The sequence below is a fragment of the Myotis lucifugus genome, unplaced genomic scaffold, assembly GCF_000147115.1.
Source record: "Myotis lucifugus unplaced genomic scaffold, Myoluc2.0 scaffold_913, whole genome shotgun sequence".
NCBI classification, from domain to species: domain Eukaryota; kingdom Metazoa; phylum Chordata; class Mammalia; order Chiroptera; family Vespertilionidae; genus Myotis; species Myotis lucifugus.
This window is the reverse complement of record NW_005871961.1, coordinates 119,394-131,842: the sequence shown is the minus strand read 5'-3', so window position 1 is coordinate 131,842 and position 12,449 is coordinate 119,394. Positions and strand designations below refer to the sequence as shown.

The 12,449-nt window shown below is 62.3% G+C and overlaps 1 protein-coding gene across 1 annotated transcript in view; it reads left to right on the top strand.

The window, feature by feature from the left end:
* Positions 1 to 44: 44 nt before the first annotated feature.
* GCK (glucokinase) overlaps positions 45 to 12,449 on the top strand; it is a 13,946-nt gene continuing 1,541 nt past the window's right edge. The window contains exons 1-8 of the mRNA XM_023747565.1: positions 45 to 835; positions 7,788 to 7,950; positions 8,381 to 8,535; positions 8,889 to 9,008; positions 9,828 to 9,923; positions 10,096 to 10,195; positions 11,114 to 11,297; positions 12,015 to 12,184. Of these exons, the coding sequence (XP_023603333.1) occupies positions 512 to 835; positions 7,788 to 7,950; positions 8,381 to 8,535; positions 8,889 to 9,008; positions 9,828 to 9,923; positions 10,096 to 10,195; positions 11,114 to 11,297; positions 12,015 to 12,184 (1,312 nt within the window). The 5' untranslated portion in view covers positions 45 to 511. The remainder of the gene's footprint in view (positions 836 to 7,787; positions 7,951 to 8,380; positions 8,536 to 8,888; positions 9,009 to 9,827; positions 9,924 to 10,095; positions 10,196 to 11,113; positions 11,298 to 12,014; positions 12,185 to 12,449) is intronic.

Genomic DNA, 12,449 nt, shown 5'->3' with positions numbered 1-12,449 from the left:
GCCGCGCCGGTCCGGGCTACCCACTACTCGCTCTGGTTCCCGCTCTCAGGTCCTCCGCTCATTAGGGGTGTGGCCCGGCCTGGGGAGCTGAACAGGTGGCCAAGTCTGGTGACAAGGCCATTGGGCTGTTGCTATGGGGATGGGGGATGGAGGCCTTTTGCCTTCAGCCCCAGTTTTCTGCCTGGCAGCTCTAATGACCGGCCGCCAGCCCTGCGGAGGCCCTGCTCCTGGTTGCCATGGCAGGCTGCCTTCCTCCCCCCCAGATGGAGGCCCCCCCGCAGGAGAATTCACCGCACATCTGGTCTCCGCACACCTGGTCGCAGCAGGAAGTGTTGGGTGGCAGCTGAGCTCCGGGAAGCAGGTTAGGGTGTGAGAGAAACAGTCACCTTCAGCCTAATTGCTCAAAGGCTGTCCCCAGCGCCGAGGGGACGGCAGCTTTTCTGCTGAGTCTGTTGGAGCCGAGCCGCACACAGCTCACACAGCCTGAGAGCTGAGCAGCCCGAGCCCAGCGATGGCCCTGCCCCGGCCACCCCCGTCTGACCAGGCCTCTGTGGGGAAGGGTCCCAGGTGTAGCCCTGAAGACGAGGCTCGTGGGCTTGCTGGGAACGATGAAAAGGAGGAAGCTCTGACTGAAGCTCCAGCCAGAACCCAGCCGAAGGGGGACCGTAGTTGCCCAGGCGCCCAGGGCCAGCCAGCTCCTGGTTGGGAGAAGCCTCGGGACAGTCCTGCTCCGGAAACCTGTTGGGAAAGGCGGAGGGGTCCCAGCCCCCAGGAGCGGGCTGCGGTGCCGATGCCGGATGACGGTGCCGGGATGGAGACCGCCAAGAAGGAAAAGGTAGCTGTGCCTCCTCTGGCTCTGGAAGCCTCTGCCCCAGGTCCCCACACCCAGGGGTGGGTTGAGCTCGGACACGCGCCTGCCGCCCAGAAGCTGACTGATGCTCAGGCTCCGTAGGGAAGCCCTGCTGGGAGGGAGTCCTGGGCACCCACTGTGTTGGGCAGAAAGACCCTCCTCCCAGCAGACCAGGCCCCTCCCTGCTCCAGACTCCAGCCCGGGGCCTGGAAGGTAGGCGGCCAGAGGTCCGGGAAGCGACTGATGTTGGTTTGGGGTCTGGGGAGTTTAGAGCCTGGGGTCTTAGTGGAAGACCAGCAGCCCTGTCCTGAGACAGTGCTCAGCAGACGCGATGACAGGCCTCAGGAGCCCACACGCCCTCGTCCTCGAAGGAGTCTCTTCATGGGGAGCCCGAGGGCTGTTCCCTCCTGGGGAGGAGCAGAGATCAGTTACTTTTTCCAAAACAGAGAGAAATCCAGACCAAGTAGTGAGCAAGGAGAAGGGAGGCCCCAGGGCGAGGGGCCGGCTGGGGTGCAGTGGGGCCCCGGAGGGGCCTGGTCCTTCCCTGCGACATGATTCTCACCTCGCGCCTCCTCCTCCTCTGAAACAACAACGTCAGCACAAACGGCGCTGCTTCTGCTGCTGGCAGAGCTGACGGTGTCAGGAGAAAACCGCCAGCCCAGGCAGGCGCCCCGGCCAGGAAGCCAGGCGGGCAGAGGATTTGGAGACAGCCCAGCGGCCACCTGAGGAGGAACGGGGTGGGGGGTGTCTTTGTGACAATCAGAGAGATGGCGCGGCAAGAGTGTGAGGGGCTGTGGCTGCCGTGGGGAACCCATTCCTAGACTCAGGCTGGCCCCTGTCCCTTCCTGTGTGTCCAGGGGACGCGGGGCTCCACCGGGCAGACCGTCTCTGCTCCCGAGGGAGGGGTGCAGGTCCCAGCCAGGAGCCAGGCTGCCTGCAGCGGCCGAGGGTCACCGACACCCTGGTCCCGGCTGAGCAGAGTGAGGCACGTGCTTCAGTGAGGCAACAAAAGCATCCATCATCAAGATAAATACTATTTTAATGCAAAAAGTTGTGCTTTGAAGGGAACCTAAGTGCTGCTGGTTTCTCGTCCGCTTCTGTGGTCCTCACCTGTACTGACCTCCAGGCCTTACCTGTGGTCATCCTTCTATAACCTACAGAGCTGTGTGGCCACAGGGCTTGACCACATAGATGTCAGCTCCGAACAGTTTCTAGAACCCCTTGGGGGCAGGTCTGCGCCCACTGATGCTGTCCTAAAACTGGGCCCTGGGGGCCCCTTGCGATCCTGGTCTGTACTCCCCCACTCCTCACTGGACCCTCCTGCTGGTCCAACCCTCCCCACAAGTGCCTGGAGCCTGGGAGACACAGGGGCTTCAAAGCATGTCCAGTTGGACGTGTGTTAGTTGGCTCCGGCACCATAACAAATTCTGTGGACCCAGCAGCATAAACAACAGCTCTGGAGACTAGAGTCCGAGGTCAGGGCCAGAGTGGCCAGTCCTGGTGTGGCCTCTTCTGGGCTTGCAGATGCCAACTCCCAACTGTGTCCTCATGGGGGTGGGGGGCGGTGCAGTGAGGGGAACGAGGGGTGCCAGCTCTCCGTCTTCTCATAAGGACACTAATCTCCGCTCGGGGCCCCACCCTCATGACCTCTTCTAACCCTGATCCCCTCCCAAAGCCCCACCTGAAAATACCATCACATTGGGGTTAAGGCCTCGGTGTGGATTTGGGCACACAATTCGGTCTGTAGCCTGCAAGGAGCTGACGGCCCTCCGTTCTGGCCCTCAGGCTGCCCGGCACTTTGCCCCCAGGAAGAAGGAGGCTCGGCAATGGGTGAGGCCCTGTGCTTGCCCTGCTTCCCGCCTCTGCAGGGAAGGCCAGCAGGTGTGCTGGGACGGGCCAGCTCGGAGGGAGTGTGAGAAAACCCTGAGTGTGGGGGACAGGCTCCCCGTGGGCAGGAGCAGGTCAGCCAGCTCTGCACAAGCCCATCTACCCACCCCCTCCCTGCGGAGCTGGCCCCCCTGCAGAGGCCGCAGCCTCTGACCATCCACCCAGCGGTGGTGACAGACCTGGGTGGGCCCAGCTGCCCCACCCCCTGCCCCTGGGAGGAAAGGGGTGGGAGAAGATAAAGAAGCCCTTTGAGCACTCCCCAGAGAGCAGAACTGACCCAGCCCAGGGGAGAGAAGGCTCCCGCCTCCACATCTAGCACCTGCACCCACGCTGGGCGGCTCTTCCGTTCCCAGTAGCCTTTGGAAACAAAGTCCCTCCAGACCTCAGTGTCCCCTCTGAAAAGGGGTGAGACCCCCCAGCGTGCCTGGCGGCGGCGGGGGACAGGGGTGTGCACGGGCTCCTGCTGCAGAAGGCTGCCCGGTGGACGGAAGTGCTGGAAAGCCCTGCAGCAGAGATTGGGGGACGGATTTCACGCCACCGTGACACACTCCTTTCCAGAACACAGAGAACCCCCCTTGGCTGGCCCCTCCCTGCCCATGACGTTGACCCACAGACAGGCTCGGGGAAACCGCGTCACACGCATCAGGTGTGCCCTGCGGCCCCGCCCACGGGCTCCTGGATTTGGCCAGAGCAGAGCCTGGAGCAGCGCCGTCCCAGCTGGTGGACCCCAGGCCCCTTTCTGGGCACACAGGTCAGGCACGCCTGGGGAGCACCCCTTCTCCCCGTCCCTGCAGCCCCCCAGGCTCACCAGCAGGCGTGGTGTCCCCTGAACAAACTATGAGAAACGTGAATGCATAAAGTGGTAAAGAAAAAGGCCATGAGAATCAGTGACCGCTGGCTGTTAGAATAGCCCAGCCCTGGCCGGGGGCTCCATTGGGAACGTTTCCTGGTACAGCAAAAGGTTTCGGGACCCATTCCGGTCAGGGCACACACCTAGGCTGGGGTTCCATCCCCAGCTGGGGCACGTACAGGAGGCAACTGATGGATGTTCCTCTCTCTCTCTCTCTCTCTCTCTCTCTCATCAATAACCATGGCCGTGGGTGAGGATTAGAGAGACAGCCCCCAGAAGCCCACTGATGGGCAGGCAGAGATTTCAGTTGGTTACAAAGCAGTGGTGGGTGTTCCCTAAACACACACACACAATGTCGTACTCAACTTCTGGCCAATGTATCGCCCGTTAAATACTTAGAAACTATAACAGAGAGAACGACTGTTGGGGGCAGAGCTCTAGTTTTCCAGTAACCAAGCCCATGCTCCTGCCCACAGGGAAGGAAGCTCATGGTACACTCAGCAGGTGCCCAGCCACGTGAAGTGCTGGCCCCGCCCCTCCTGTGCCCCAGCCCCCTCTGTGCCTGGAACCACCCCCACCCCCACCCCGGCTCCCTGCCAAGGCCAGGCCAGGCCCACAGCAGAGTGAAGGGCGCTCATGAGCCACCACTAGAGCCTCAGGACGGAAAGGTATTGGCAGGGAGACTCCTCCCTGGGGTCCCTCGAGGCCCCAGCCCCCACCGCCCGGGACTTGCGTTGTAAATGCTTCTTATCCCCTCCACACCCATCCTGTCTCCGAACTCCTGGGCACAGGGGGGTCCGAGTGCCAACAGCCTGTGGCTGGGGGCTCAGGAAACTCGACCTCTGCTGCCACACTCTGGCTGCCCCAGGCCAGTGCCCTTAGCTGCCCTCTGCCAGCCTCTTGGTCTTGGCTGTCGGTGGTGCCCGACCTGGTGTCCCTGCCGTGTCTTCCTCTCCAGCTCTCAGTGGGCACAGGCTGGGGGTGGGGCCAGAGAAAGGAAACGGTCTCAGACTGGTCACACTTCATCTGTGATTATCTGTGCCTTTTGCTTGTTGCTGTCTTTCATCCTTGGTCGGCCCACGTGTTTGCTCTTTTATTGGTGTTTTTAAAGAACTGGGTGTGGGATTTGTTCATTGAGTTAACTGTTGTTTCACTTGTGTTTTCTGTGTGATTTGTTTCTGCTTTTATCATTCTTGACTAGTGGCCCGGTGCACGAAATTCATGCACATTAAAGGGGGATTAATTAGAGGAAATATTTTAATATTGGTATTTGCCCTTTCTCTATAATAGAAGTGTCAGGGATGAAAGAAAATTAGTAAAATGTGTATGAAAATCTTCCTCCTGTCAGAGTCTGGGGCGCACCACACCACGGGACCCAGAGTCAAGTCCCCACCCACCCACGTGCGCCCAGACCCAGCCAGCCCCCCAACATTGGGCTAGATCCAGACCCGGCCGGTCCCACCCTTGTCAAGCCCCGATAGGCGGGGGGTGCGGCCTCAGGTCCCCCGTCAAGCCCTGTTGGGCGGAGGGTGTAGCCTGAGGTCCCCCGCCTGGTGCCAAGGGAGGGGGGGCGCAGCCTCAGGTCCCTGCTGATTGCTCGTTAAGGCTCATTACAGGAACTCGGCCTCCGCTGTGGGAGCAGCCATCTTGTGTTATAGAAACCGCCCTCCCTCCGCTGAGGGTGCAGCCATCTTTATGGCAGAGTGACGGTCAATTTGCATATCCCCTCTATTGTATAGCATTCTTTTATCCTAGTCTTTGTGGGTGCACTCTATCTCTGTTGTGTTGGGTTTGGCCTCTTGGGAGCCTGCTTTGCTCACCGACGCCCATTTATTTTGCTGCACCCCTTTGAGGGGGTGCATGCTCCCGGGAGCCCTGCTCTGGCTGGGAGCCACACTTCGTGTATTTGGTGTCGTCATGGTTACTCATCTGGAAGGGTCTGCACTCCAACCCAGATGCTCTCTTCAGCCCAAACACTGCTGACCACAGCCCCTCTGCCTGCATCCAGTTCCGGCCACTCTGAACCCCTGCACTTCTGCCAATGCTCTGGCACTGTCCTGCGGTCCCTCTGGGAACGTCCCTCTTCCCGGGCCACCCCTCAGCACCAGGACAGCAGGAAGGATCTTGAGGACCCTGTCCTCGGCCTCTGGGACCCCACTGGTCTCTTCTGAGCTCCCCAAGGATGCAAGCGTCCATTGTCCATCTGTACAGCTGTCTGCTCTCTCCTCCAGGATTGTAAGCTCCTTGGAGACTAAAACCCAGTCACTTTCGTACCCTCAGATGGAGCACAACTCAGGGACCCAGACATTAAGTCAATGAGTGACCCCCACCCCGAACTAGCCTACCACCCTCTCCATTTAGTCACTGTCGGCACCTTTCCAGGGTTAATTGGGATGCGCTTAAAGGCTGCACCAATTCAGGGGCATGGGAGGTGGGTCTTCAGAGCGCAACTACTTCCTCCTCACCTGGTGGCCCAGCAGGTGTGCGTGAGCCGGGAGAAAATGGAGCCTTGAGCCAGGGCAGGCTTCAGGTCAGAGGGTCCTGTGGGCAGGGCCTCCCAGTACCTGGGTCACATGGTGTAGAGCCCGTGAGTGGCTTATAGTTGGTCCCTGGGAACGGTTCTGTCCTGGGGCAGGTGCATGGCTTCTTGAGCCTTTCCTGGTCTAGGAGGCGGGCAGAGGCCCGGGCCTCCCACATGCTGGGCCACAGGCAGGTATGAGTTTGTATGGAGCACCCAGCTCAGGGTCTGGGGTATTGTCCCTGTGAGAGCATGAAAGACAGAGGAGCCCTGGCCGGTGCTCCGTGGTTAGAGTGTCGGCATGTGGACTGAAGGGTCGAGGGTTCGATTCCCGTCAAGGGCATGTACCTCCCCAGCGCCGGCTGGGGTGCCTGCGGGAGGCAACCAATTACTGTGTCTCTCTTACACCAATGTTTGTCTGTCTCCCTCCCTTCCATTCTCTCTAAAAATCAACGGAAAAAATATCCTCGGGTGAGGATCAACAACCACAACAAAAAGACAGACAGAGGAGGCAGAGTGGTAGGCATGGGCCGAGCACACTGGCCTCCCGAGTGCCCGGAGCTGCAGGCTGCGCCCGCTCAGCAAACACTGGTGCTCGTATCTGCGTGTTTGCTCGTGTGCTTTGTCCGCCCGCCCTCTGTGACCGTCCCTGGGTCTCCATGTGAAGTCCGGTCCTGATAGGCGGCACGGCTCCTGCGTTAGGACACGCATCCACCAGGAGTGCCCAGGCCGCAGGAAACCGGAACCCTCCCATAGCCACACCTGGGGGTGGGTGCCGTTCCTCTCCCCCATCTGTGGTGGCTGGCAGCTTTCCCTTCCACCGCGGCTCCTCGTGGTTGTGGGGCAGCTGCATCCACAGCCTCAGGGGGCACTGACCTTCCTGCTCCTGCTAAACCAGGCTTCCTTCACCCGCCATTGGCCACTGGCTGAGCCCAATCCCAGGCTGGTCCCTGGGCCTGGCGGGGGCCTGCCTGCCTTCCATCTGCTCCCTGCCCGGGCTGGATTCCCGGCGCCTACGTGGAGGAGACCCACAGCTTTTATCAAGTATCTTTCCTTTCCTTTGGGTCCAAACAGCCGTGAATCCAAGCGGCCTCCTCTCTGGAAGGTGCCCTATTGTGCAAGGTGGGCGGGAGCCAACCACGCACACGCGGAGCAGAGCAAGGTCCCGTCACTGGGGGCACGTGGGCACGGGCAGCTGGTCCAGGAGGTTCAGGAGGAGACCCCTCCAGGCCGTCGCACTCGCAGGGAAGGTGGCACTGGCTGCACAGGCCTCGCCCCTGTCGGTGCACAGGGACCCCCGTGGCCACGCTTTGGACAGCAGTGCTTTCCGCTGCCCTGACTGTCCCTCTGGCCAGTGTGCACGCAGTCCTTCATGCCCTTAGGGTCAGCCCTGGAGCGGGAGTGACTGCGTCCCTCACCCAGTCATGCCGCTGCCCCTCGCCCCTCAGACAGGCTGTCCTGGCCTCCCCCGCCCTCCTGCTGAGCGCCTTCTCTCTGCCTCACCTCCCGCATCTGCCCTCCGCCCTCACCCTGGACCCCGGCCCATCCGTGAGGCTCTAATTGCTCAGCTGTTTCTAACTGTGGTGATTTGAGTCATCACCCCGGACCAGGGCCAGAGAGCAAAGGAGACCCTCGTGTGAGTGGGGAGTGCCCAGTACCCAGCCCCCCCCTCCCCTGTGCAGGCAGAGCAGATCCTGGCGGAGTTCCGACTGCAGGAGGAGGACCTGAAGAAGGTGATGAGGCGGATGCAGAAGGAGATGGACCGTGGCCTGAGGCTGGAGACTCACCAGGAGGCCAGCGTGAAGATGCTGCCCACCTACGTACGCTCCACCCCCGAAGGCTCAGGTACTGCAGGGCAAGGGTGGGGCCGCCCTGCGGGGCAGCTGTCCCCAGGCCCCTCCAAGGGCTCTGGCCCCAGCAGCCTGGAATCAGGCCCCGGAGGCTGGGCCCCAGACAGGCCGCCCTCACCTGGGCTTGCAGGCTCACCGCGGCCTCAGCACCTGGCTCTTCCCATCTCATTGGGGAAGTACCCCCTGTGGTCACTTGCCCCCCTCCCCGCCCCAGTCCTGAGTCTGGGCCATTTCACTAGTTTTTCAGTTGAGCTCTAACTGGGGGTGACTTCAGTTCAAAGCTGGGGGTTCCCATGGACTTCCCAGTTCACCTTTGACCCCCTCCCCCCTGTTGAAAGTGGTGTCCCCAGACGTCTGGCATTGCAGCCCCTTGTCCAGTGCCCGTGGGCCTCCTGCCTTCCCTCCTCCTCTCCCTGTGGCTGCAGAAGTTGGGGACTTCCTCTCGCTGGACCTGGGCGGCACCAACTTCCGGGTGATGCTGGTGAAGGTGGGGGAGGGGGAGGCCGGCCACTGGAGCGTGAAGACCAAGCACCAGATGTACTGCATCCCCGAGGACGCCATGACGGGCACCGCGGAGATGGTGAGCGGGGCCTCAGGCTCTCGTCCTGGAGGGGCACCTCCCCACCTGGGTGAGGGCCCACCTGTCCACCTGCGGGGGCCAGTCCGCCACAGCTGCCGGGGGGTGGCCAGGACACCTGGAGGAAACAGAAGTCATAGTCTTCTATGACAGTCGCCCGGTCACGGGTGCAGAGCACAGCTGGGGGGGGGGGGCCAGCCCCGTCTGAGCCCCCCTGTCCTGGGGCTGCCGTCGGCAGGGCTCTGGGGGAGGCTCAGGGCCCAGTCAGAGGAGGGACTGCGCACAGTGGAGCTGGCTTCCCTGGGGGCTGGGGGCGGGGACGGGCTGTGCCGCCCACCGCTGTGGCCGCCTTCCAGCTCTTCGACTACATCTCCGAGTGCATCTCCGACTTCCTGGACAAGCACCAGATGAAGCACAAGAAGCTGCCCTTGGGCTTCACCTTCTCCTTTCCCGTGAGGCACGAGGACATCGACAAGGTGGGGCCCAGGGCTGGGCAAGGGGACAACGGACAGGCACCCGGGAGAAAGGCACCGTGCAGCCTTCAGACACAGCTCCCTTGTTGGGAACCTGCCTGTCACCCGCATCCATGACACTGCGGGAACGAACGTTGGCTGGTTTCACTGTTCGCCTTGATCTCCCCGTAACATCACCCTGTTCACACCCCCACTACCGAGTAGGGAACCGAGGTCCGTGACCGGCCCGGTGGGAAGTGGCAGCGCTGGGCTCCCCGGCAGCCGGTGTCATCACTGGTGACCCCTGTGCTGGGGCTGAGGTGTGCGGGCGGAGGCTGAACCCTGCCTTTAGGCTTGGCACTGACACACACGCCAATTACACACGCAGACACAAGCACGTCAGCTGTGTGCACACCTTACCTTTACATGTATTTGCACGCATCAAGCACACACACATCTGTGACCTGAAACCTCACACACAACAGCAGCAGGAGCGACTTCATGCGCAGGTTTTCCAGCCCCCGGGGTGCACTGAGCGCAGTGGCTCCTTCGTCTGCAGTGGGTGCACCACAGGAGGGACCCTGCTCACACACGGGCCGCTCCACTCCACACCCACACCCTCGCTCTGGGGCGACGTCTCTGGGCTTTACTGACAAACATCCTCAAATTGCTGGGACCCCGCTCTGCAGAACCATGAACAGTTGTGTAGTCGTCAAACCCCTCAAAACCACGGGAGCCTCAGTCTGCTCACCCGCTAAGGGGGGTCTGGGGCCCAAGGGAGCTCCCCGCTTCACACCTGCCCCGGCCGCCTCAGCGGCCACCGAGGTCCTCCTCCTCCCACAGGGCATCCTGCTCAACTGGACCAAGGGCTTCAAGGCCTCGGGAGCAGAAGGGAACAACATCGTCGGGCTCCTGCGAGATGCCATCAAGCGGAGAGGGGTGAGGAGGCACCTGTTCCCTGGCCCCCCGCCCTCCCCCCTCAGGCGAGGATGTCCGCGAGGGCCTCTGGGTCCCCTCGGGCAGAGTCTCCGCCCCCTCCTTGGTGGGCCCACCCAGGACAGGTAAAATGGAGACCCCCAGCCCCAGCCCCACCCCTCTGCGCTCTTGGCAGGACTTTGAGATGGACGTGGTGGCGATGGTGAACGACACTGTGGCCACCATGATCTCCTGCTACTACGAAGACCGCCAGTGTGAGGTTGGCATGATTGTGGGTAAGGACTCGTGCCCTGCCCTGTCCAGGGGCCTCGGCCTCGGGCCCTGAGGAGTGAGGGCCACAGTCAGCGCGGGGCCTGAGCACCCCGGGGCAGGCTTGGGGAGGGCAGGGGCGCCCCCATGCAAGCTCTGTCCTGATGGGAAGCAGTCACACTGCATCACTGCATCAGATGGCACGCCTGCCGCACCTGCACCTGGCCCATCAGATTTAATTAAAACACTTTATCTGGTAAATTGACCAAATGAGACAGATTTGTCCAAGTGGAAGAGAATAAGCAAAGTGGTGTCATCTCTTCCTGGAAGGTCTGACCGTACCCAGGGCCAGCCTGCCCGGCCTGAAGAAGAGGCAGTGCCTGGAAAGGAGGCTGTGCTGGCCCCAGGGGGCTCCCTGCAAATCCACAGCCAGTCCCACCTGCCCTAGCTGGTCCCACACTGTGTCTTACCTCAGGGTGGCCCCCCCCCAACAGAGCTCAAGACAGAGAGGCTTAACTGTATGAATGGAAAGAGCCAGGAAACAAGGGTGGAGCATAGACAAAACCGTAACATCCAGCACCCACCTCTATTGTGCACATTTGACACGTTTCTCTCAGTCCTCCCAACCAGCCAGATAAGGGGAGGGGGTGTTCCCCTTTCCTGGTGGGAAGAGGGACAGCCCAGAGGGGTGGGTCCATCCACCTGCGGCCATACAGCAGACAGGTGCTGTGTGCCTGGGAGTGGTGGGGGCAGGGAAGACTGCCCTGGGCTTCCTGCGGCCTGGTGGGGGGGGCGGGGGCATTCCAGGAGAGGGGGTGGGGGTGAGGGTGGGGTGGGGTGGTGGGGTGAGGGTGGGGGGGGTGGGACGTGTAGAAAAGGGGCTTGGGAAGCGCAGCCCCTTCCGGGTCCCGTGGGTCCGACGCTGCCGCCCCCCCCCCCCCCAGGCACGGGCTGCAACGCCTGCTACATGGAGGAGATGCACAACGTGGAGCTGGTGGAGGGGGAAGAGGGCCGCATGTGCGTCAACACCGAGTGGGGCGCCTTCGGGGACGCGGGCGAGCTGGACGAGTTCCTGCTGGAGTACGACCGCGCGGTGGACGAGAGCTCGCTGAACCCGGGCCAGCAGCTGTGAGACCGCCCGCGGGCGCGGAGGGGCCACGCAGATCACGGGCTGGTTTCTAAGCGGGTCTGGGAGGAGCAGACTGACAGCTCCCCCAGCGCACACGCGGTCGGGCCGCTCCGTGAACGGGCCCGTGAGCGTGTAGACCCGAGAAAGGGGGGCTGTGGGTAGATACGCCGGGGCCCCTCTCCGTCCCGACGGGCGTAGGGAGGTCTGAGATGCCCCGCCACGTTAGCGGCTTCACGATGCAGCGTTTTGCGGCGTTTGCTGCCGGCGCGCAGGGCACGGCTGGCCCTGAATCTTGGTACCGTAGGAGCCCGCTGCGGCCAGGCCCTGCCGGTTCCCGCGTTGGCGTGGTCTCTGGCCGCAGACACCGCTGCGGCTGATAGGGCGCCCCCGGAGGAAACACGGAGGCTCACGGTGGGGACGCAGGTGCCAGCGCCGCGCATGCCCTGGGCGCGCCCCAGAGCGGTCCCAGCGCCGGGGCCCTCATTTCCCAACTATGCCCGGGCGGTGCGAATAGCACCCCGTCGCCCGTGGGAGGCCGCTTGGACCCAGCGCAGGTCCGCTCCAGGCCGCTCTCGGAGGGGCTGGACCCGGGTCCCCGTCAGCCGAGCGCACGAGCAGGAGCCCGGGTTTGGCAGAAGGTGTCGCGGCGGCGCGTGGCCGCGAGGGGGCGCTGGTGCCCGGCCCCCGCCCACCGCCCGCCCTCCGCCCTCCGCCAGGTACGAGAAGCTGATCGGCGGCAAGTACATGGGCGAGCTGGTGCGGCTCGTGCTGCTGCCGCTGGTGTACGAGGACCTGCTCTACCGCGCGGAGGGCTCGGAACAGCTGAGCCCGCCCGGCGCCTTCGAGACACGCTTCGTGTCTCATGTGGAGACGTGCGCGCGGAGACGTTTGGCACTTGACTTTTCTCTGATGGGATGAATTTACTTAACGTGATACTCTCTAGGTGCTTCGATGCAATCAAACAAGGGAACTAGTTTAGGCCTTTCTCTGGACTTTTTCAATTCCGTTGAGTTAACGTACAAAGCTGATATTATCTAATCATCTACCGATGGACATCTTGAGCTGATCCTACATGATTGGCTATCCCCTAGAATACAGAACGTAATAAGCAAAGTATATTGTCTAGACAGTGAACATGGAAGGCTGCCCTC